The 23,906-nt window shown below is 36.0% G+C and overlaps 1 protein-coding gene across 1 annotated transcript in view; it reads left to right on the forward strand.

Annotated features, from left to right (window-relative positions):
• The first annotated feature begins 7,051 nt into the window (after positions 1-7,051).
• The window catches only part of LOC149615708 (synaptotagmin-10-like), a 71,762-nt gene continuing 54,907 nt past the window's right edge, over positions 7,052-23,906 (forward strand). The window contains exon 1 of the mRNA XM_089856595.1: positions 7,052-7,286. Coding sequence (XP_089712721.1) covers positions 7,217-7,286 — 70 coding nt within the window. The 5' untranslated portion in view covers positions 7,052-7,216. The remainder of the gene's footprint in view (positions 7,287-23,906) is intronic.

Genomic DNA, 23,906 nt, shown 5'->3' on the forward strand with positions numbered 1-23,906 from the left:
CTTTGGTATTTCTTTTCTCTTTAATTTTAATTTTAATTCAAATTTAATTTAGAAGTCAGTAATATTATAAACAGTTCGTAATTGGAATATTGGAATTTTAGTATGTATTTATTTACAATTCGGGTTATTTGAGATTCTAGAAGTACTTCGAATAATACGATGTTTCGAAGAAATTTAATCACGAACATGTCACGTGGATTAGCTGTTATGAAAAATGTAAAGACACATCCCCTTTTAGGCTATAAATCATTATTCGGACACCTTGGAAAAATGGAACCATTACAAGGCTTCTAAAACACAAACATCGTCTTTACAAATTTCTGGGAAAAGTAGCTTTTCTAACACCATGGGAAAACTATTTGAAATTTAACTGTCTATAAAAAGCAAAAAAAAAAAAAAAAAAATAGCACCAATCCGATTTTCTATCTCGACATCGAAACACCGCTCTTATATGACTTATTTTAGTACTGTCAGAATACATACAGCTACTAGGGATCATTGTGTAACCGGCTATTTTCACTCAACGTATCTGGGCGGGGTTTATGGGAGGAGCTAGTTAGATTAATCATTATTTGTGACGAATTTTACCAAGGGGAATTTATAATCTACCTCGCTGCATGCTGCACCTTGTGTATTTCATGCCTAGGACCTCGCGTTGCTACTCAACCAATGAAATAGCAGTTAGAAAGACGCCATCAGAATTATGAGGAACGTAAGTTCTCAAGGCCGGTACCCACAAAACCCGAATTCATAGAAATTAACATGGGAGTTATATTCGGGCACAATTCTTCCAAGTAGCTGTATTTATTCCTGGTACTGTATCTTATACAACCATTGCAATTTTTGTACTACAGATTTTTTAGGCCGAAGTTAGGTTTCTAAGTCCCTCGATGGTTCGATGGCATGATCGTGCACTTTCACGGACCACTCTGATATGCTCCTATAAGTTTTTTATGTTTTGTATCTGATGTAGATTTTATTGCTGATTGTTTTTTCCAAGAAAAGTAAGCTTAAGTCGATGTCACGTGTAAGTTCAAGGTCAAAGGCTAATTTTTACCTATGCAACATATCTTACGAACTTATGGTAGTAGGTTGCTATTTACAATTGTGCGAATGTTAGTGTTAGTGTTGGACTATTCCGCGAATTTTCAACGATCAATATATAGCTGTTTTTGTTGGAAGATATTGCAGCCGTTACCGAATTCGCGTTAAAAACCGCAACCTCTTTTCGATTCCTGAAAATTAAGTCGAAATACGTTTCGTGATCGTGTTAAGCTGGAAACGGCCGCTGCAATATTCATATATGGTTGAAGTACATTAAACCAAGAAGTTATAAAATGATCCCTTAACTTTGCATCTGTGGCAAAAGGTATGGGATTTTTCTCTGAAATCTCTTGCAAAATTAATGCAAAACCAATAATATTTGACGCGAATAGTACCGAATGTTCTGCAAAATTGCCAATTTAATGCTAAAGCTAGTAAATGTGCTGCAAAAATGTTCCATTTAATGCAAAACTACCAACCATATATGCAAACTCCACCCCGACTTCGCTGCAAAAGTCTAGGCCGACTTTGCTGCAAATTCTACTTCAACTTTGCTGCAAACTCCACCCCGACTTTGCTGCAAAACCTACCCCAATTTTTCTGCAAAACCTACCCCGACTTTGCTGCAAAAATCTACCCCAACTCTGCAAAATCTACCCCGACTTTGCTGCAAAAATCCACCCCGACTTTGCTGCAAAAATCCACCCCGACTTTGCTGCAAAACCTACCCCAACTCTGCAAAATCCACCCAAACTTTGCTACAAAACCTACCCCAACATTGCTGCAAAATCCATCAAAAACCCAAACTTCCAAACCTAATATACTTTTATCATGAAAACATTTTCATTATTAATACCCTCTAATCATAACCAAGTCCTAACGCGTCTACTTAAGCCTAACTATCGTCAAAGCAAACTATAGCCTACAATAGTCATTTTTGTTTGTACTTCTCTCCACTTTTCCCAGAATTCATAAATGATATCTTCTTATTTGACCCCGCGCTCACAATTGATTGCTCAGAAGTTAAATAGAGCATAAAGTCAGTGCATCCGAAACTTAGTCTCCAGAAATCTTTTATATTATTAGCACCAAACGACCTAAGCACCGTTTCCCGGAATTCCAGAGATTTGTTTTTCGTTTTCTTTTTATTAACGCTAAGCCTAAAGACCCTAACTTTCATTTCATGTTTATTCCTAATATAAATAATTCAAATTTAAGCCTAATATAAAAAATGGTGTCAAACTTGCAACCAATATTTTATCTAAACCATAATCGTGTATTCTCTTAACGAGTTTCAAATATGGTAGCCAGCCTTTATCTATCCACGTTAGGCTTAACATGTCCATATCATATCCGCGTTCATCCCTTTTAATACAGTTAAAGCTACTTCTTAAACATCGCCCCTGTTTCTAGGCATTAACAAAATTAAGGCGAATAAAAGACCACCTTAATATCGTACGAAACCAAAGAGAGTTGTCACTAAGGGCCAAGGTCACGAGGCTAAACAGCTCGTCCTAGAACTGGGTGGTTACCATAGCAACCATCCCGGGGATTCTCTTTCTCGCGCGCTTTCTCAAAGAGGTCGTGATCTCTAGCGCGAGCTAGCTATGACGTCATTTCGTCTCCATCAGCTCCACGGCAATTAATGTTGCTAATTCGCGCCTCTTTTGTCTTCAGTATACCCAGGGTAAATCATCCAGGGAGTTTTAAATAAACTGATTGCAAATTCAGTTGTTGTTGCTGTGGTTGAATGGTTTTTTTAAAGATTGCAATTTGTTAATGGGTTTGTTTTTGTGGTGTTAAGGAATTAATTAATTTGTGTGGTTAATGAGATCCTATAGGTGCTATAAAATGCTTATATTTTAGATGCAAACCGATATTTTATTGCAAGTAATATGTCCTGTCCAGGACATGTCCCTCTTTTGTTAGTAAGGACCACAATTAAGCTAGCTAGCTTCAAACCCCACGCCCCCTTAATGGTTTCTTTATATTTGGGGATTTTGTATTCAATGCATAGATAAAGAGTTAAAGACTTTGTCTTTTAAGCCTTGGAACATTAGCTCACGGCTATTATTAGGTTTAAACTGCAATATGACTGGCCTGGTTGCTTTGCAAAGGAAGCTTACTAATTATGTTTTAGACAAAGTAAAATCAAATCTCTTAACTCTTTTTAATTCAAGTTACTTTTAATTGTTAGGATTACGTTTTTATGATTCTTAACTTGTTGGTGAAGTTTGAATAACGGCGAACAGGATGTAGTTTAATTTGTTAAATTGATATTAGTAATGGTTTGAGAGATCAATATTGTCTGTTAACGTAAATAACGATTTTATGGGATTGTTTTGAAGTTGTGGGACATTTTTTGGGACATATGTCGGCAGTACCTGAATTCCTCAGGTCCGTCGAGATAGGGGGTCAGTTTTCTAGGGGCCTTTACCAAGTTCTTGGGGCCCCGCGCCACCTGTAGGGTTAATTGACTCAGGGCCATTGAGAGAGGGGAAGGGCAATTAGGTCAGTTTCTCCGGGGCCCTTACCCACTTTCTTCCTATTGGGCCCGGGCCGCGTGTACGACTCTCGAAGAGGGCTCGCAATTTGGTAAATTTTAAGTGGCCCACAAACCTCAAGACGGTCCTGAAGGTTACCTTAATGGAGACCCTCAATTTGGTAAATTTTTCCAGGGGCCCACGAACTCTCTGGACAACCCTGGCCTAAATACCAATGCAGAGTCAGGGGATTTGAAAAATAAAAAAAAATAATAAAAAATGTTAAAAAATGACAGCGAACTTTAAAATGAATTTAACTTTAATTTAAATAATAAGGTATAATTTATTTATTTAATGAATTAAGTATTTATATACATTAACAAATTAATCATTAAGAATGAACAATTTATTCCTCTCTTGGGTCCAGACAAACGGTCCGGTTGAAGGTGGCAACTGGCCAAAAACCTCTAACCGTTTCTTGAGAAGCACGGTCCGCAGTATTTCTCTCTCTCTCTCTCTCTAGCTAACTCGGAACTGTCTTTGCTATACAATCCCCCAGAATTCCTCGCTTTCTACGGAAAGAACCGGCAATTTCCGGGGACTTATAAATCAAGACATAAAAGCGTTGAAAATGTTTTATCGCTTTTGTCAAATCTATAGAAAGAAAAAAACAAAAATAAAAATGGCATCTTCCATAAGTTTTTCTTAAATTGCTCGTTCTTCTGGAAAGTTGGGATGAATTTTGGAAATTGTTTGGTGATGTCCCTTTTCTTGGAAATTTTAAATTGCAAACAGTAATTTGGTTTGATTTTAAAAGTGAAATTTTATATTTAAATTATACAGGGTGTTTTTGATAAGTTTGCATGCATAAATTAACATCCTTCTTAATTTATGACTTCAGACTTATCAGGAACACCCTAGCCTCCCGTTGAACCAGAAGTGGTATGAGACTAGAAGTGAAGGGCTCTAGCATTGGTAATAGATCCTGGCACTAGTGAACAAATTTGAGGATTTTATTCGCCGCTTCCATCGCGCCTACACTAGAGAGAAAAAAAAATTGGTCGAGTTCCAAAAAAATTTCTTACCCCCTTCCCCTCAACCTAAAGCGGCGGAACACGGACGCGGGTGCTTGAATCTAGTTCGGCCGTCTACCGCCGCCCGCGAGCGTCTCACGTTTTGCAGGGGAAAATTCTGAAACCGCTACCAGAGGGCCAACCGTTGGTGTCTTATCAAGAATATTCACTTTCGCCAAGTGAAGAATTTGGTTAGCTCAGTACTTCTAGTCTCATCCCACTTCTGGTTGAACGTGTTGTGAACTATGGTTCTCCATCTGGCGTTGCCTCTTTGTTGGCCCCTCAAAAATAACCCAAGATGGCGACCTCTCTATGGTTAATTTTGTCTCAAGGTCAAGCTACTTGCTAATCTTTCAATATCCCCATTATTTTAAAATAACATAAACGGAAGTGAAAGAATGAGGAAGTCCGGGATGGAAAGGGCTTCGGATTACGCAAGGCCAAGGCTCAGCAAGATGTGTGTGATGTGTGTGTTTACATACGTTCCCCTCATGTCCCCATCCAATCAGAGTATCGGAATTTGCGTGGGTGTTGGAGAAGCCCACTTATATGTATATTAAAGTGGAGAGAGACATATGCAGTATAAACCCAGGATTAAGAGCCTTGGGTGGCAAAGGCCGTTCAAGGACGTCTTTGCTATCTCCAGTGATGTAATTTACCTTCACGGAGTACGTGTCAATGACCCTGTTCTATAGTTCATAACATATGTTGTGACGTAACAACCGTAAGTATGATATCATAAGTTCATAAGAAATGTTCCTTCCATAAGTTTGTTTAATTAATATCTGGTCATGACAAACTGAAAGGCTTGTAATTTTGAAGTGAGTGAGTGAGTGAGTGAGTGAGGTAGGTCATAGATTCGAGGAGGTAAAGCGAGGCAGGCCTGGTGAGTGAGTGAGGCGCTGCTGTCAAAGGGGGCTTAGTAATGCAAACTAAATAGGACCTAGATGGAATAGGTCCTAGCTGCAAAATTAATTAACCACCACCGAGTGTACTTAGGACTTCAATTGACTCGCTCCCCCTCGTTCTCCTTCTCGAACTAGTTATCTCGAGCTGCTGTATTTCTCTCAGTAGCATTACGACAAAGTATTGGTAGTGCATATCATACTTATGGAGCGAACATATCACTTATAAACTTATGCTAGCAGCCAAGTGCAGGCCTACCACTTAAGAGTAACGTCCCTGCAAAGTTTCAGCCTCAGGTCAAGCGGTTTGGGCTGGGCTTTGATCATAAATCAGAGAGCGTTTTTGATAAAGACAATAAGTAACGAAAAAAAACCTTTGAAATTAATTAAAATAATTTTTAATTGACCTTTAAAGCCTTTCTGTCAATCCTTGGAGACATTTTACTTTATTTTAACTTAAATTTTTAATATTGGGATGGAACTTGTAAGTTATTTAAGCTTGACGTCAATTATATACCCGGGTTTGTCGGGGAATTAGAACTTACCTTCGTTGTTGGAGTTCGCCAATACTACCCACGTCATGGAAGGCTACACGAAAGTCAGGGGATTGCAGCTGCAACCTTCTTAAACACTGCCTGCAATTTTCGTAACTTTAACTTGTGTTGGGAGGGCAAAAAATTAACACAATGTATAATTATAATAAAAGCATTGAATTATCTTAGAAACATCTGTCTAAATTTAATGCAAATATAAACATATTTTGCTATGCAAATTTATTACCAAAAAATAAAATTATGTAGGCATAAATAGGCTTAGCATTATATTATTAAAATAAATCCCCAGATTTTCTTCAAAATCAAGTCATCTCTTTTTATAAAAACAGACAAATAAGGATAAAGGGGGGGGGGCTGTAGAAATTGTAAGCTTCCTTCCCCCATCACCAACCCCGTTTGAAAACCTTAAACACATCCCTAAGAAGGGCCTGGGAAATTGATCACATCTCTCTATACGTCTGTCCAGATAAATAGAAGCAATTTTGTAAAACGTAAGCACGGACGTCTAAGATTATCTCGGGTTAAAGCCTCCACAATGTTGTTTCTAATTCATTAAACAAAGTATGGGATTTTTCTAGTTTGGAGTTTGTACCGTGGTATGTAAGCATCTGAAGATAGTCTAGGGTGTTATAAGACCTTTCGTGAAATTATAGGATAATATAGGACAGGTTAAAAATATAGGATTTTATAGGTATTATAGGACCCTAAAATTACATATATAAATACTTCAATTTAATATACTTCTGATGAAATGTAACTCAGCACTATGGTACAAACTCCGCATCTAAAAAACCCCTGAAAGGTAGTTTTCTCGGTTCGTTCCCTAGCCTGTTGCATCAATATCGATTTTGATGCATTTTTGGCGCGCGAGCTGAACTGGCTCTAGTTGAGTTTGTGACGTCACAATTTCTCGTGCAACGATATAGGGCGCGCGCGCTGGATCTCGCGGGAAACTTCCTTCCCCCCCATTAAATTAAGAGGAAATAGAAAGTCGGAAGGAGAGGGGCGTGTTCTAAGAGATATAGTTGAGATTGTGAACTCCGTCCAGAGCCACAGGTCAGATAATAACGAGACAGAGCGGACGCGCCAAAAAATATTTCGCGCCAATTGTTGTTAATCGCATCGCGCGGGCTTTACAGCATACAGTCGGTATTACAATGCCAGCTTTGAACCCGACATTGGCCGCTACGTTACCCATGGCACAATATAGGACTATGACACCGTCAGGTATTGTAACATTTTTGTGTTTGATTTACTGTTTGTGATTGTTGGTTTTTTCTAAGGTTAGGGTGTTTGAAAATGGGTTTTTCTAAGGTTAGGGTATTTGAAATTGAGGGTTTTTTCTAAGGTTAGGGAATTTGAAACTGAGGTTTTTTATTTAAGGTTAGGGAATTTGAAACTGGGGTTTTTTTATTTAATGTTAGGGAATTTGAAACTGGGGTTTTTTATTTAATGTTAGGGAATTTGAAACTGGGGTTTTTTTATTTAAGGTAAGGGAATTTGAAACTGAGGTTTTTTTTATTTAAGGTTAGGGAATTTGAAACTGAGGGTTTATTTTTATTTAAGGTAAGGGAATTTGAAACAGAGGGGTTTTTTATTTAAGGTTAGGGAATTTGAAACTGGGGTTTTTTATTTAAGGTTAGGGAATTTGAAACTGGGGTTTTTTATCTAAGGTTAGGGAACTTGAAACTGGGGTTTTTTATCTAAGGTTAGGGAATTTGAAACTGGGGTTTTTTTTATCTAAGGTTAGGGAATTTGAAACTGGGGTTTTTTATCTAAGGTTAGGGAATTTGAAACTGAGGTTTTTTTTTATTTAAGGTTAGGGAATTTGAAACTGGGTTTTTTTTTATTTAAGGTTAGGGTATTTTAAACTGGGGTTTTTTATTTAAGGTTAGGGAATTTGAAACGGAGGGTTTTTTTATTTAAGGTAAGGGAATTTGAAAATGGGTTTTTTTATCTAAGGTTAGGGAATTTGAAACTGGGGTTTTTTATTTAAGGTTAGGGAATTTGAAACTGGGGTTTTTTATTTAAGGTTGGGGAATTTGAAACTGGGGTTTTTTATTTAAGGTTAGGGAATTTGAATCTGGTGTTTTATGTAAGGTATTAATCTATAACACCTTATAACCTTGGCTATAATTGTCGTCAACTCTGAGTAATTTTTTACCTACTGCTGTGATTTTTTTCAACTTAAAAAACTACTTGATTTTATCTAATCTTAAGTAGTAGGCCAACTTATTTTTTATTCGGAACATTTTTTTTATAACACCTGATTATTATTAACAAACCCTCTTTGGTATTTAAACACTTATCATAAAACACTTGAAAATAGGAGTATCTGTTTCATAGATATTTTTTAACTGTTGCATGAATAAACTAAATTGCAATAGCAAGAAACTTCGCAAATATGAAAATCTGCGCTGCTTATGACATATGAAGCCTTAAAAATGTATCATAATATTTTTTAAAGCTATACCCAAACCAAAATCGACCCATTTCAAGGGGGCATTCACTTAATTTTATTTAAATATTTATGGTGTTTTTTTTCCAAAAATGGGAGGGTGATTATAGTTTGCCGAAGTACAATCATGCATGTGTGGTAAGTTCTATGGGAAATCAATCTATCAATCAATCTCGAGTCCGAAAATGTTCAATACATCTATACTTCTATTATATGACCGCACCGATTTTGTTTGACTCCCCCCCCCCTAAGGGATGCATGTACTGTACACCCCCTAACACAAGTTAAAGTTATGTACATTGATTGGAAACATTGTTTTATGAATGACCCCCATTGAATTTGGGTTGGGTATATCGTTAGTTTTTTGTTATATTAGCACCTCGTGTTACATTTTTATTGAGTCTAAGGCGTACAAAGGCAGACAACTGCCATTTGTAAATTTATACATACAGGGTGTTTTGTTAAGTCTGCATGCATAAATTAAGGGGGATGTTCAAATATTGTTCTTTGGGAAATCAATCAATTTTGAGTCAAAAATGTTCTATACTTTTATCTATCTCCATTTTGTTAATTTGCCACAAGGGACACTCACTGTTTTCTAGAATTATGATTTGATTGGAGTGTTTTAGGGCTGACCCCTTATCATTTAATTAAGAAACTGAATTAAAGACAATGATTGCTAATTTAATTTCATTAAGGGATCATCCCTAAAACACCCCAATCAAATCATAATTCTCGAAAACAGTGAGTGTCCCTTGTGGCAAATTAACAAAATGGAGATAGACTAAGAAGTATAGAACATTTTCGACTCAAAATTTATTGATTTCCCAAAGAACAATTAACATCCCCCTTAATTTATTTAGAGCCAGATTTATCAGAAACACCCTGTATATATTCAACAAAAGACCGCACGTGAATTTCGAATTAAAATTTATTTTCACGCGCTGAAATTTACGGTGCTTTTCCAGCCAACCATTATCATTAAGATGGACTTTTTTTATTAAAAAACCTCGCGCTATTTTGGCACTTACTTTGATGGTATTAAGTTGAACTATATAATTTGCCTTAGGTAATGTTGATGGGAATTTAATTTGAAATGGTCTATATATGATTGTGATGATTTTGTTGCCAAGTAAACGTTTTAAAATTCGCGTCTTATATTTTAATGGTTAAATAATATGTTTTTTAACAATTTATTATTTTTTTTTTCAAAGTTAATTAGCGGAAGCACGTGCTTAGAAATCATTAAGTTTTTTTTAATGGTCTATTTTTGTTTGATAAGTGAAAACTCATCTTAAAATATCGCCTAGTAATTTATTTTTTATAATTAATAAAAGTAGATCTTGAATATTTTTTAAAAAGACTAAAGAATATAAAATTTATTCAATCTTGGCATAAATTATTAACAAATCTTGTTATGCAACAATATCACTAATACACAAACACCAAACAGTAGCTACGACACACACATACATATGTAAATACAAGTACAATCAGAAATGCATACAGCTACTAGGAATTATTGCGACCCCAATATAAATATAATCCATGTTAATTTCTATGAATTCTAATGAGGGTATACCGGGCTTCAATGAGAACTTACTCTAAAATACGTCACGCACCTCATAATTCTGATGACGTATTTCTACCTGTAATTTCATTGGTTAGTTGGGTAGCAACACGTACAAGGTACAAGGCACAGAGAGATAGATTATAAATTATAAATTCGCTTGGTAAAATTCGAAATACATAATGATTAGTCTAGCTAGCTCCTCCCTTGGACAAAATCCGCCCTAGATATGTTGAGGAAAATGGAAATCTGGTTACACTATTATTCCTAGTAGGCGTATTTATCCCTGCAACTACGTCTTTCAAATTGTGATATTTTCATTTGTTATTTGGGTAGCAACGCAAGGTGCAAGGCACTCGAGATAAATTATAAATTCGCTTGATAAAATTCGAAATACAAAATTATTAGTCTAGCTAGCTCCTCCCTTGGACAAAATTGGCCCTTGAAGAAAATGGAAATCTGGTTACACTATTATTCCTAGTAGCTGTATTTATCCCTGCAACTACGTCTTTCAAATTGTGACATTTTCATTGGTTAGTTGGGTAGCAACGCAAGGTGCAAGGCACAGAGAGATAAATTATAAATTCACTTGAAAAAATTCGAAATACATAATGATTAGTCTAGCTAGCTCCTCCCTTGGACAAAATTGGCCCTCGAGGAAAATGGAAATCTGGTTACACTATTATTCCTAGTAGCTGTATTTATCCCTGCAGCTACATATAGATGTGGAAGGCTAACACTAACTGAACTCTCCTGGGAAATACAATGGGGAGGCGCAAGAGGTAGTAGACTGGTATTAGAGAGAACATCCTTATTGGTTGCCATGGTTACCGCGGTTTTAGGAGAAAGGTACTTACTATAACGGGGAAGACAAACTAACGGTCCGAAACAACGAAATTTAACAAAACAGAATGTACTACATACATAGACAGTACCATAAGGACATCATCTCTCTAAGGGCCCAAGATTCTATGTTACGGTTGAAATGTATGTATGTCCGATTTGGTCAGCCATCCGTCTCATCTCAAGTGGTATAATAATTGTATAACCTAAACAGAGGCCGAACGCATTCGCTGCAGAGTAACCCGGCATTGACCATTTTTCCCTCCTTCAGATTTCTCACGAAAGCTCTTCGTGATTTTTACTAAGCGCGAATTTACCTCTTGTGTCTGAGAGAGCTGGGGGTTCTGGAAATTCTCTTATTTATTTTTTCCCCTCAGTCCTTCCTCTCTCGCCTACCCGCCTGTTTTAGTTTGATTCCCAACCGCTTGGGAGCGTTATCTCAGAGCTCGCGTCTAGACCACGACCGGCTTAGGATATCGGTCGTGGCTGATTTTAAAAATTATTTTTCTCTCCGCCGAATTTCACGAAAAATTCGGAAGGAGCCCTATACAAAATCTACGTCACATCTAGCAGAACTATATGTTTTGCTAATAGATGCGCTTGGGCCCTTAGAGAGATTATGTCCTTATGACAGTACTGTATGCAGATAAGAGATGAAACAGAAAAGTCTGACAAGGGATTACTACCCTGTAATGATGTTGTTAAAATCGAGGGGGTAGATACTTATTTTCGAAAAATTGTAGTGATGCATCTTTATTATTAAAAATGCAAGTCTCCTGTAAATTTTAATTTTTTTAATTAAATTTAATGAGTTAGGGGGTGTTTTTCTCTTTAAAATAAAGTAAGTTTGGTTAAAATCGGTTGAGGTACAAATTTATTTTTGAAATATATTTTAAAAATTGGTTCATCCAAAATCTATTGTGATGCTCGAAATATTTTTTTTTTCTTTCCCCCTTCTACCTTGAAAGGTAGTTCAGGTAACATAACTGATTATACCTTAATTAAAGGAACGGCTGCATGCTTTTTCTAAATATAAAAGTCTGAATTAAATATTAAAATTAATCAATAAAATGAATATTATCTCTTATTACAATATCATAATTAGAATGCATTTAATTAGTCATGATTAAAAACTATCAAGGACTACTGTATCGCCATTCCCCCGCCATTGGTTTAGTGCATGGCGTCTGCTAGCCTGAACCCCTTACCCCTACGTGATTGGTTGAATTCTCACAGGCTTAGAGAGGTAAGGGGCAATAGGTTGTGGCTAGCAGACGCCATGCACTAAACTAATGGCGGGGGAATCCGAATGGTAACACAGTAGTCCTTGATAGTTTTTAATCATGACTAATTAAATGCATGCTAATTATAATATTGTAATAAGAGATAATATTCATTTTATTGATTAATTTTGATATTTAATTCCTTTTATATTTAGAAAAAGGCCAATCATTCTTTCAATTAAGGTATAATAGAAAGTTACCTGAACTTCACCTTTAAATATATATAATCCGCCATCTTTTAAAATGGCCGCCAAAGAAGTAAAACGAAGCCACCGTGACCCTTACTAGTAATCTATAAAAATATATATATAAAGGTTGAGGTTGTTTTTATATATATATAATATCGTTTGTCGATCGACTAGATTGATTTATTTTTTTGTCGATTCGTTTTGTTTCCCCCTTCTGCCTTTTGAGTAGGGGGCTAACAAATCCTTTGTGTTTGCCCCCCCCCACCTTGGCTTTCTTAATCGATCCAGTTCACCCAGACGGAAGTGAGTTTTGTAACGTCGCCATTAAATCTGCCTTAGTGGCTCCATAAGTTTATAAGTGATATGTTCCTTCCATAAGTTTGTTTAATTAATATCTGGTTATGACAAACTGAAAGGCTTGTATTTTTGAAGTGAGTGAGTGAGTGAGGTAGGTCATAGATTCGAGAGGAGGTAAAGCGAGGGAGGCCTGGTGAGTAAGGCGCTGCTGTCAAAGGGGGCTTAGTAATGCAGACTAAATAGGACCTAGATGGAATAAGTCCTAGATGCAAAATTAATTAACCAACCACCGAGTGTACTTAGGACTTCAATTGACTCGCTCCCCCTCGTTCTCCTTCTCGAACTAGTTATCTCGAGCTGCTGTAAGTCTCTCAGTAGCATTACGAACTTGTATAGTTAGTGTCATACTTATGTATGGAACATATCACTTATAAACTTATGGTGGCTCCAAGGTTCCTTCCCCCCGCTAACAAACCAAAGGAGACAGTGAATCAATCTTCATTAAGCTTATAACCCTTTTTCTCTCTTCAATCAATGGCTTATTTGGTTGAAATCTTTCTTAAGAGCCTGTTAACCCTCTTACATCAAATGCTCCTTATATAAAGTCCAATCAAATACTATAATGGGCGCCTTTGAAATTGGTTTCAAGGTAGATCTAGCCTTTTTGGAGTGTTATAACTCTGGTTCTATAAGAAATACGGCGATGTCCTTTGGGTATGTTATAGCCCTATTTTTAAGCTTTCAAATGGTACTAATTACTTGGGGTTACGATAATCAGGGCCCGAGTAATTAAACAAAATGTTAGTTAACGTCCTCTCCATAGCCTTAACATGGGATTATTTACACGACTCATTTTAACTCTGTTTCTATAAGAGATACAGGAAAGTCCTTCGAGTATATATGCTATAGCCCTCTTTCTTAGCTTTCCAACGGTACTAAAAACTTGGGGTTACAACAATCAGAGCTCGAGTAATTAAAGAAATTAGCAAAAGATGGCGTTAAAATCCAATGAAATTTAAAATAATATCAACACCTTGTTCATATGACTAACTATACTCGTAACGAGTGTATATTACAGTCAACCACGTGGGAGTTTAACCATAAATGCCAGACGCTAATTTTCATAAATGACTTACACCGCGATTTAATTAAAATTTACTAAATCATTTGTCAGGTTTCGTTTAATATATATAATTTGAGAAAACATGCTAGGACTTCGGAAATATAGCTCTTTATAATAATAAGGTAATAACGCCTAAGTATATGTCTGCCGTAAGGAACTCCTATACCTTCTAATGCCCACTTTTACCATGAACATGCAGTAGAGGAGGAGAAACTTTAGACTTTACCAAATGTGTTAACGCTCATTTACATATTTTTTTTCCATTGGCTGATTACCTGCTATACAAGACACTTATTGGTTGAAGCGTGTCGTCTGCTTTACGTCTTATTTATCCTTAATCCTTATAGAGTAATTTCGGTTGAGAGGGGGAGTGAACTGTGTATCCCCTACGTTAGGGGCAACTTTGTACTAGAGAATACTATTCCCGGAAGGGAAGGGGAGGGGGGATATCACTAAGGTAAGAGATAGAGGGTTATGACGTTGCCATATATGGGAAAGAAATTACTCTATACCGTCCTATCAATGTTTCAGATGCTATCCCCCGACTTTTGAACAAGGTCCGTTCTCGTATATAATACACTTTAGGCCAATACTTATATAAAAGTCATAGGGTTATGTTGAAACTAATTGCAATTTCCTTTAGGGGCGATTTAATCAGCTCTACTGATTTATACCTCATATTTCCTCTTAGTTCTCGTTTTCTTCATCGATATGGAAGAACTCTGGTCCTATTAATTAATTAATCAGTCAATTAAGTACTTAATTTGACTTCCCCTTTTCAGTTTATAAAGATTAATTAATTTCACCGTGGCTCCATCTCCATTACCAGCGGCACCAGCGTCCGGGTTAGTTCCAATTCTTCTTTCACGCTGTTACTAATTTTATCTATTGAATTTAAATCAATTAATAAAAGAAATATTGATTAACCATCCATTAGATTAAGTGTTTCATAATAATAGAGACAAAATTAAGGGACTAGGCGAGCCGATGATGACATTTTTGTAACGACGCCATTTTAAAAAGATGGAGGCTGAGGGAGTCTTTAGTGTTAGTGTTCATGTTTCTATGTGAAGTAATCAAGGCTTAGGGATAATTGGCCATGATTATCAGTCAATCAAGGAGAGACCACGTGACTCTAATTAAAATTTATCTAGTAGTTAATTACCCTCAAAATGATAAATACGTTAACAATTATTTTTCTTTCATTGGTTTGACCAGGGATAGATTTAATTTTAGAAGTAGGAATAGAGAACAGAGTAATCTGGGCGCGCGTCAAAGTCCCGGACCCCCTTTTAACGGGACGGGGGGTATGAAAGAAGAGGCGGGAGGGTCATAGCGACAGAGGTAAAAATGGAATTACGTATTTTTCGCCGTCCCCATCAGCAACGTCATCAAAACGTAACCATTAACTCTCCATTCCTACTTCTAAAATGAAATCTATCCCTGGTTTGACTCTAGCCTCGTTAACTTAAAGTAAACGCGTTGCATTATGGGAAAGAAATCGTTCAATATCTGTTATTAATGGGGATGGGAGTCGAAAGTGAATAGAATGTGATATGCTGTGCCCCATTTCGCATCGCTCTATTTATTTTTATTACAAATTGTTTTGGTATTGTTGGATCTCTCAAGGATTAACCCATTTTTCTGCAGACCAGTAGAGCAGCTCTAGAGGTTATTCAACCCTTTACCCAGATGCCCCAATCCCCCCTTGAATCCCGGGGAAAATGGGGTCCCAGACCCCTGGACCCCCCCCCCTCTTCTCCATTCCCCCTTTTGTAAGTAAACAGAAGCGTGCCTTCTCGACTAGCTTTGTAATACTTTCTCTTTCGGTTTAGCCGGAAATTATGGCGCCAATTTTACAACCTAATTAAATGTACCTGTGGGGCCTTAGTTTTTTTTTGTTAATTTTTTTTTGGAATTTTAAATATTAATATTAATATAATATTTTTCACAAGATTAGCGAGTTTACTTGATATTTCTAATTTTCCACGAGATTAGACCATCCACGTGAGAATATTTCTAATTTTTTTCACGAGATTACATAATCTACGTGAGAATATTTCTAATTTTTTCACGAGATTACATAATCTACGTGAGAATATTTTTAATTTTTTCACGAGATTACATAATCTACGCGAGAATATTTCTAATTTTTTCACGAGATTACATAATCTACGCGAGAATATTTCTAAATTTTTTCACGAGATTACATAACCTACGTGAGAATATTTCTAATTTTTTCACCTGATTAGACAATCTACGTGAGAATATTTCTAATATTTCCTTGTATCATTTCACGAGATTTTTCGCTTATCTTTATCAACTCTGATTTTCAGTTTAAAATTAAATTTCAGAATTCTTTAAAAATAAAATTCTAGTACATCGGAGTGTTGCAGGTTAACATTTCTACAGGGGCTCGTTGAAAATGCATTAAGTCTTTTCAGCCTGTAAGTTGGCTTCCCTATGAATTTTAAAAATAACGCAAATAAATACGCTTTTTAAGTATATTTATTTTGAGAATAGAAATCTCTCGCAAATCCTCAAACACAAATTTTGGAATATGTTCATAAAAAGTAATTTTATTATGCAGATGAAACTCAAACTTGGTTTTTAGTTTTATTTGTGTTTAAATCAAGTTTAAGTGCTTTGGATTCAGACTGTTTTGTTTGAAGTGGAATTATAAAATAATTTTAATAGCCGATTTTATTTGTTTTTGGTAAATTCCCAACTGCGCAGAAACCTCTGCGCATCCTTGTATCTAATCCTATGAATATCGCAAATGAAAAAATTAATTGGAGTTGATTGGTTTAATTAAGGTTGGGGTTAGAAGCAAATTAATTTGATGGTTATGACAATAAATTTTACCAGGGATAGATATAATTTTAGAAGTAGGAATGGATAATTAACGGTTAGTATTTACTTTAGTCCGACTCATAGACCACCCAGTATAGAGCCCCTCCCTCCCTCCAACACGTAACGAAAAGTTTAAATTATCTTATTGGCTGCTGACTTAAACTACGTTTTGATGACGTTGCTGACGGAGACTGCGAAAAATACGTAATTCCTTTTTTACCTCTGTCGCTATGACCATACCGCCTCCTCTTCTCTTCTTTCATACCCCCCCTCCCGTGGAAGGGGGTCCGGGACTTTGACGCGCGCCCAGAATGATTACTCTGTTCTCCATTCCTACTTCTAAAATTAAATCTATTCCTGATTTTTACATTTATTTTTAAACGTCACATACTCAAAAACTTTAAAATAATATTTCAAAATAAAAATTAGAGCAAACATAACTGCAACAACGTCAAGATGCAATAGATAAATATTTGCTTAAACTGTTAAAACAGGAAGGCAATCCTCGTGTCCAATGAGCATCGCCAAAAGAACGAGGTCACCCTAGGTAACGCTTTGGAAATGGTATATACATACAAAGGCTTTCTATCTTGTTTCGCGGTCACCGATAAAAGGTTAAGTTGATAAAACCCATAGTTTATCTATAAGAAATATCAACTTTCATTTATACTGTGTTTGAAGGCACGTTTGACCCAATGAAGGGTCTCGGAGGGGTAAAAGCAAGGTTTTGGGGTCAAGGTTTTAGTTTTTTTTACTTTTACTTGCATTTCAGGTTAAGCCTGACAAGGTTTTCAAAAAAGGGGGCCAAACGGTCTAGTCTTTAGAGGTTAGGTTAATAAGGCTAAGGTAACGTTTTATGCCCTACTTCGTAACTTTGAAATTTTGATTAAATTGGGGTTTTTAAAATTTTTATTTTGTGTTTACAATTCGGTTTTAAGAGGAAACAATGATGAGTGTTTGATTTGATAAATTATATAGTGGGGAGAGTAGAGTTTAAATTTAATTAAGATTAAGAGTAGACTTATAATTAGGAATGACATTATTTGTCCCATATCTATTATCTAGACAGGGTGTTTCTGATAAGCCTGCATGCATAAATTAAGGGGGATGTTAATTGTTCTTTGGGAAATCAATCAATTTTGAGTGGAAAATGTTCTATACTTCTTAGTCTATCTCCATTTTGTTAATTTGCCACAAGGGACACTCACTGTTTTCGAGAATTATGATTTGATGGAGTGTTTTAGGGATGACCCCTTATCATTTAATTAGTAAAGAATCATTGTCTTAATCAGTTTCTTAATTAAATTTAAGGGGGTCATTACTAAAATACTCCAACAGCAATCTTAACTCGAAAACAGTGAGTGTCCCTTGTGGCAAATTAACAAAATGGAGATAGGAGTAAAGAACATTCTCGACTCAAAATTTATTTCCCAAATTACTTTCCCATTTCCTCAATTTATGGCTTCGATTTTTCATCCGCCATTTTTAAAAATGGCCGCTCAGGAATATAACCCAAAACCATCTTTATAATATAACGTCTTCGCGTTTCACTTCTTAACTCCTAAGAGGGTTAAACAACCTTCTGTCGAAATTGCTAAAAGATTAACGACGTAAAAAGGTATTAAATTTCTTTGTTATTATTCCCTTAGTGCGTTAGAGCGGTCACTCTCCGGTGGTCAATAAGCCGCTGTCCTTTTAGGAGAAAGAAAGAAAGATTGACCACCGCATCGAGCTTAGTTAGAAGTAAACCCACGTCAGTTTTTTCAATGCCATCAATAGTCAGGAAAACCACGTAAAACCAACATACTTGTACCTAAAGCAAACTTGGGTTGACCTCTTAAAGGTCAACTTGACCTTGCTGCTGGTCAAAGAATCTTTAACCAGGGGACTCGGGTAACCCGAACGTGATGGATTTGTAATAGAAGCTGCGTTATACTGTTTTTTTTTGGTATGGAAGCAGAAGTTAGTAACCTTTACCCTAGAAGTATTACACTATAAGCCTTACCAGGGATAGATTTAATTTTAGAAGTAGGAATGGAGAACAGAGTAATGTGGGCGCGCGTCAAACTCCCGGACCCCCTTCCCCGGGACGGAGGGGAGGGTATGAATGAAGAGGCGGGTCATAGCGACAGAGGTAAAAAGGAATTATGTACTTTTCGCCGTCCCCGTCAGCAAAGTCATCAAAACGTAGTTTAAGTGAGCAGCCAATAAGATAATTTAAACTTTTCGTTACGTGTTGGAGGGAGGAGCTCTATTCTGGGCTATGAGTCGGACAGAAGTAAATGCTAACCGTTTTCCATTCCTACTTCTAAAATTAAATCTATTCCTGGCTTTACTGCATGGTTTTGCAAAAAATTAGAGGGCAATTATAGTTTGTTGAAGTAAGATCATGCAGTGGGATGCATGGATGGTAAATTCTATGGGAAATCAATCAATCAATCAATCAATCTAGAGTCCAAAAATATATTTAAAGGGCTCCTTCGGACCCTTAGACACATGGCCCCGCGGATTTCCATCCCCTCTTCATAGACGATCTTCCTCAGTACTCTCCCTCTCGCTGGCTAGGTAGGGGGGTTCGGAAATCCGCGGGGCCATGTGTCTAAGGGTCCGAAGGAGCCCTTTAACATCTATACTTCTATAACCACACCGATTTTTTTGACCCCCACAAGGGACGTACACCTTAACCTTTAACCTTATTATTCCCATCTCATGCATTATTATCAAAATCAAATTTCAAATCTAACCTATATATTAAATCAAAAACATATCGATATCAAAACCAACCAAGGCCTAGATCGACAAAGGCCTAAATCAGATTCTACCTTTAGTTTTGCAATTCAAGGATAAGATACTCAGCAAAAAAGAAACGAGGGCATCGCCTTTTTCAATCCTTGCAGACCGGATGTAGACCCTGGTTATACAAGGGCGTTCCTTCCTGAAGGCCCTAGAACTTGGTAACCCTTTTAAGGGAGATCCACACAAATACACGCCACCGGAAGTTAGAAGAAATTCTAGACCCAGCAAGATATAATGATGGGCCCCTTTTTTTAGGACTAGGTTGTTTGGGAAACAACTAGAAAAAGAGATACAATCAAAGGATAACCTAAGCCTTTGCTTTCAAGGGTTGCTCGTTTAATGATGAATAAGGGTTAGGGTTATGTGTAGAGCAAACTCAGGGTGAAATTGAGGTCAGGAATCAGTTAGTGTTAGTCTTGGTACATGATAAATTGTATTTCGTATTTGTAATGACAATTTGATATCATTTTCATTGTTCCCAATGTTTGCCATAGATTATTGTCCCAAGGCAAACGTTACGTCATTTTTCATTCAAATAGAGCTGGACTAATCACTGTCTTTGACCACGCCCCTTGACTCGAAAAATGCAGTTGTATCCTTCCGCTATGGGTTCTTTTATTTCTTTTGGAATATTTCGTTAGTGTTTAGGAATATTTTTCGGGTTTTTTTCCTATGCATTATGCAATTTTTCCTAAAATGTATATTGTTCATCATGACACTGTACTTCTTCGGTTCAGCTATTCGTCTACTAGCTTCATACTGCGTTTCTTACTTTCTATTTTTAACTATTTCCTTTTGACTAAACTGAAAAACTTAAAAATCTTAAAAGTTGGTCTGGAATTCTTTAGAAAAGTTTTAATATCTTTATATATATATATATATATATATATATATATATATATATATATATATATATATATTTATATGGTTTTTTATTACTTTAGAAGACTTTTTAAGAAGTTTAATAGGCAACTCGAGATCCTTTTAATGAATTTTCTAGGCTTTTTAATGGTTTACTTCCTTAAATGGGAAGTAGCAGCGAAGTTTTTTAAAATATCATATTTGATGAAATTTAATGGTTTACTTCCTTAAATGGGAAGTAGCAGCGAAGTTTTTTAAAATATCATATTTGATGAAATTTAAATAAGAAAAATAATATACATAAATAATTAAATACTGGATGGGGTGTTTATGCCTATTGGCTCTCTACCTTAATCTGAAACTCGCCCGTTCACCCTTGACCCTGATTTATTGATCCATTTCAAATCTAAAATATTCTAGAATATTTTGATTGCAAACTAAACATGTTTGTTGGGTTGTTGACATATATTACGTTTACCAGGGATAGACGTAATTTTGGAAGCAGGAATGGAGAACGGTTAGTATTTACTTCAGTCCGACTCATTGCCCAATATAGAGCCCTTCCCTCCAACCAACACGTAACGAAAAGTTTAAATTATCTTATTGGCTGACTTAAACTACGTTTTGATGACGTTGCTGACGAGGACGGCGAAAAATACGTAATTCCTTTTTACCTCTGTCGCTCGCCATGACCCGCCTCTTCTTTCATACCCCCCCCCGTCCCGTGGAAGGGGGGTCCGGGACTTTGACGGGCACCCAGATTACTCTGTTCTCCATTCCTACTTCTAAAATTACATCTATCCCTGGTTTACTCATAAATACCTACCATATTTATTGACATTTAGTAAATATCATACTTAAGTCTGTTACGTTTCTTCTATCTTAATCGTAAACGTCAGAATTAAAATGAAACCCAAATCAATCGATCAACTTTGATATTGAAATATTTTTAAATTAACAAAAATTGTTCATTGGAGCCAGAGCAATAATAACGTTTTATTTCGGAGTTGTTAATGCCAAATAATCCTTCTTTACAATGACGTACGAATTTTCAATGTCAAATACTTTATACCCCGAGGGGCCAGACACTCGGAAGTAATCTATTCTTTAATAAAACAGGAAAACCTAATCCCTAAACGTAGCGAGAGTGATTACCCCCTTCGATTTATTGCAATTTTGAAAGTGCGAAATTATTATTCTTTTGCTGAGGTTCAAATCCTTTAAGCAAACAGAGTTCAGTTCTTAATCTAGAACCCTTTCATTCCGAAATAAATTTTATTTCTATTTTTAATTTCAAATATTTTATACTGTAGATGAAGTTGTTGAGTATATTTTAATTGCGATTTATTTCATTAAAAAATCTAACCTTAATTAAAAACATTAAATTAAAATTAATTACTTTGGTTTAAAATAATTTTTATTTATCCAAAAATTTAATAATAATATAATAGGTCTTAAAAAAAATATTCAAACTTTTTTTTTAATTATTTACTTCAACTTCTATAACTTAAATTTAATTTCCAATTAAAATTTGATCAATAATATTAATAACCTTCATTATATTTTTATAACAATGTTCAGTAAAGAATTTAAACAATGATAAATAAAATTCATCTTTTATTAAAAATAGAGAAGAAAATTCTTGAAATATATTTTTAAATAAAGAATTCCTTAACAATAATACGAAACAAAATTGAGTTAATTTTCAATGTCATTTTAATACAAGAAACTTCAACCCCTTTTCCTTTTGGTTCATTAAAAATTGAAGCTTCATTCTTATCATAAATGACATAACATCAATAAGTAATGTAAGGAATGCATACAGCTACTAGGAATCATTGTGTAGTCATCCATTTTCATTCAACGTATCTAGGGGGATTAGTCAGCTAGACTAATCATTATGTATGATGAATTTTACCTCGCACACAATGATTCCTAGTAGCTATATGTATTCCTGGTCATACTTAATTTTATACGTTACTTATGTCGTATGTAAATTCGAAATTATTTTGAAAGAAAAAAAGGCTGTGCCTTATTTGAAAATAAAGTATGTTTGGAGACTCGCAAAAACCCATTTTATTTAAATGAACTCAACTGTACTTAATGGCCAAGGCCTCGTATGCCAAGGCTTAACGTGTTTCAAAGGCGTTGAGTGCATTTTTTTCTTTATACGGGCAATTTGAAGAATTTATTGAAAAGGTAGATTACTTTGCCTAGACTTCTTGAATATTCTCTCATAGAAGACTTTCCGGTTGCTAAGCAACGGCGTTTCTCGTGTGACGTCAGGCAACGGTTGTCCTAAGCAACATAACAAGATGATCGTAGAACCGAGATTATTTCAAGTTCGAATAAATCCCTTCTCAGAATAGTCTAAAATTTACTTGTTGAAGATGCATGGCTTATTTTTGGGTATTGTTTTTTCATAAATTCGCCGTAGTAGGAAACTCTCTATTTTGTAGTAGGATAATACTATAATCTATTATGTTAAGTGTTCCTTGTTTTGAAAGGGTATGACATCAGAGAAGAATTTTGTCTTTCTTCATAAACTCGCTGTAGTTGGAAATCCTCTATTGTGGTAGTAGGAAACGCCCCCTCCCTCTATATCGGTAGTAGGAAACGCCCCCTCCCTCTATATCGGTAGTAGGAAACGCCCCATCCCTCTATTTCGGTAGTAGGAAACGCCCCCTCCCTCTATTTCGGTAGTAGGAAACGCCCCATCCCTCTATTTCGGTAGTAGGAAACGCCCCCTCCCTCTATTTCGGTAGTAGAAAACGCCCCCTCCCTCTATATCGGTAGTAGAAAACGCCCCCTCCCTCTATTTCGGTAGTAGAAAACGCCCCCTCCCTCTATTTCGGTAGTAGAAAACGCCCCCTCCCTCTATTTCGGTAGTAGAAAACGCCCCCTCCCTCTATTTCGGTAGTAGAAAACGCCCCCTCCCTCTATTTCGGTAGTAGGAAACGCCCCCTTCTACAATAGATTTTGTAAAGTGTTAGTTATTTGTAAGGAAATAACACCAGAGATTGTCTATTTTTGCGGTTTTTTTTTTAGTGAATAGCCATTGTTTTGGAAAGATACCGGTACACCAAAGTAGCACTTACTGTTTGAAGCTACCAGGCTCTCAAACACCAGACTTGCTGAAGATTTATTTCAGTATATTCTTAGATAAATAAAACTCGAGAAATTTTAGTAGAATGCTACATAGAGAGATAAATGGGAATTGAATCGATAACCTGCATGGGTCTTTCATTCGGAATCAAACTTTAATCTGTAAAAACTCCGAATTTCTACCTTTTCAAAGGCATAAGGGATATTTATCTGTTTTGGAGCGAAACTCGTGATTTATTGAACAAAAGAAAATCGTTGCAAAGATAAAACATATTCCATACCCTCTAGTATTGCCTGTTTTTCGTTTTCAAAAACTAAACCCGAGTTAAAGCGATTAAAACACATTTAAATTAACTATTATAGCTAAGCCTTTGTTCAATAGGCGAAACTATAAATTCGGAGGGGGACCGAAAATATGGTACTCACGTGACCTAGAGAAACTAGAGTACCATGTAGCGCAAGAAAATAAA

This window comes from Phalangium opilio, unplaced genomic scaffold (genome assembly GCF_054372755.1).
Source record: "Phalangium opilio isolate 3A_F unplaced genomic scaffold, DU_Popi_V2 ptg000217l_1, whole genome shotgun sequence".
Lineage (NCBI taxonomy): Eukaryota > Metazoa > Arthropoda > Arachnida > Opiliones > Phalangiidae > Phalangium > Phalangium opilio.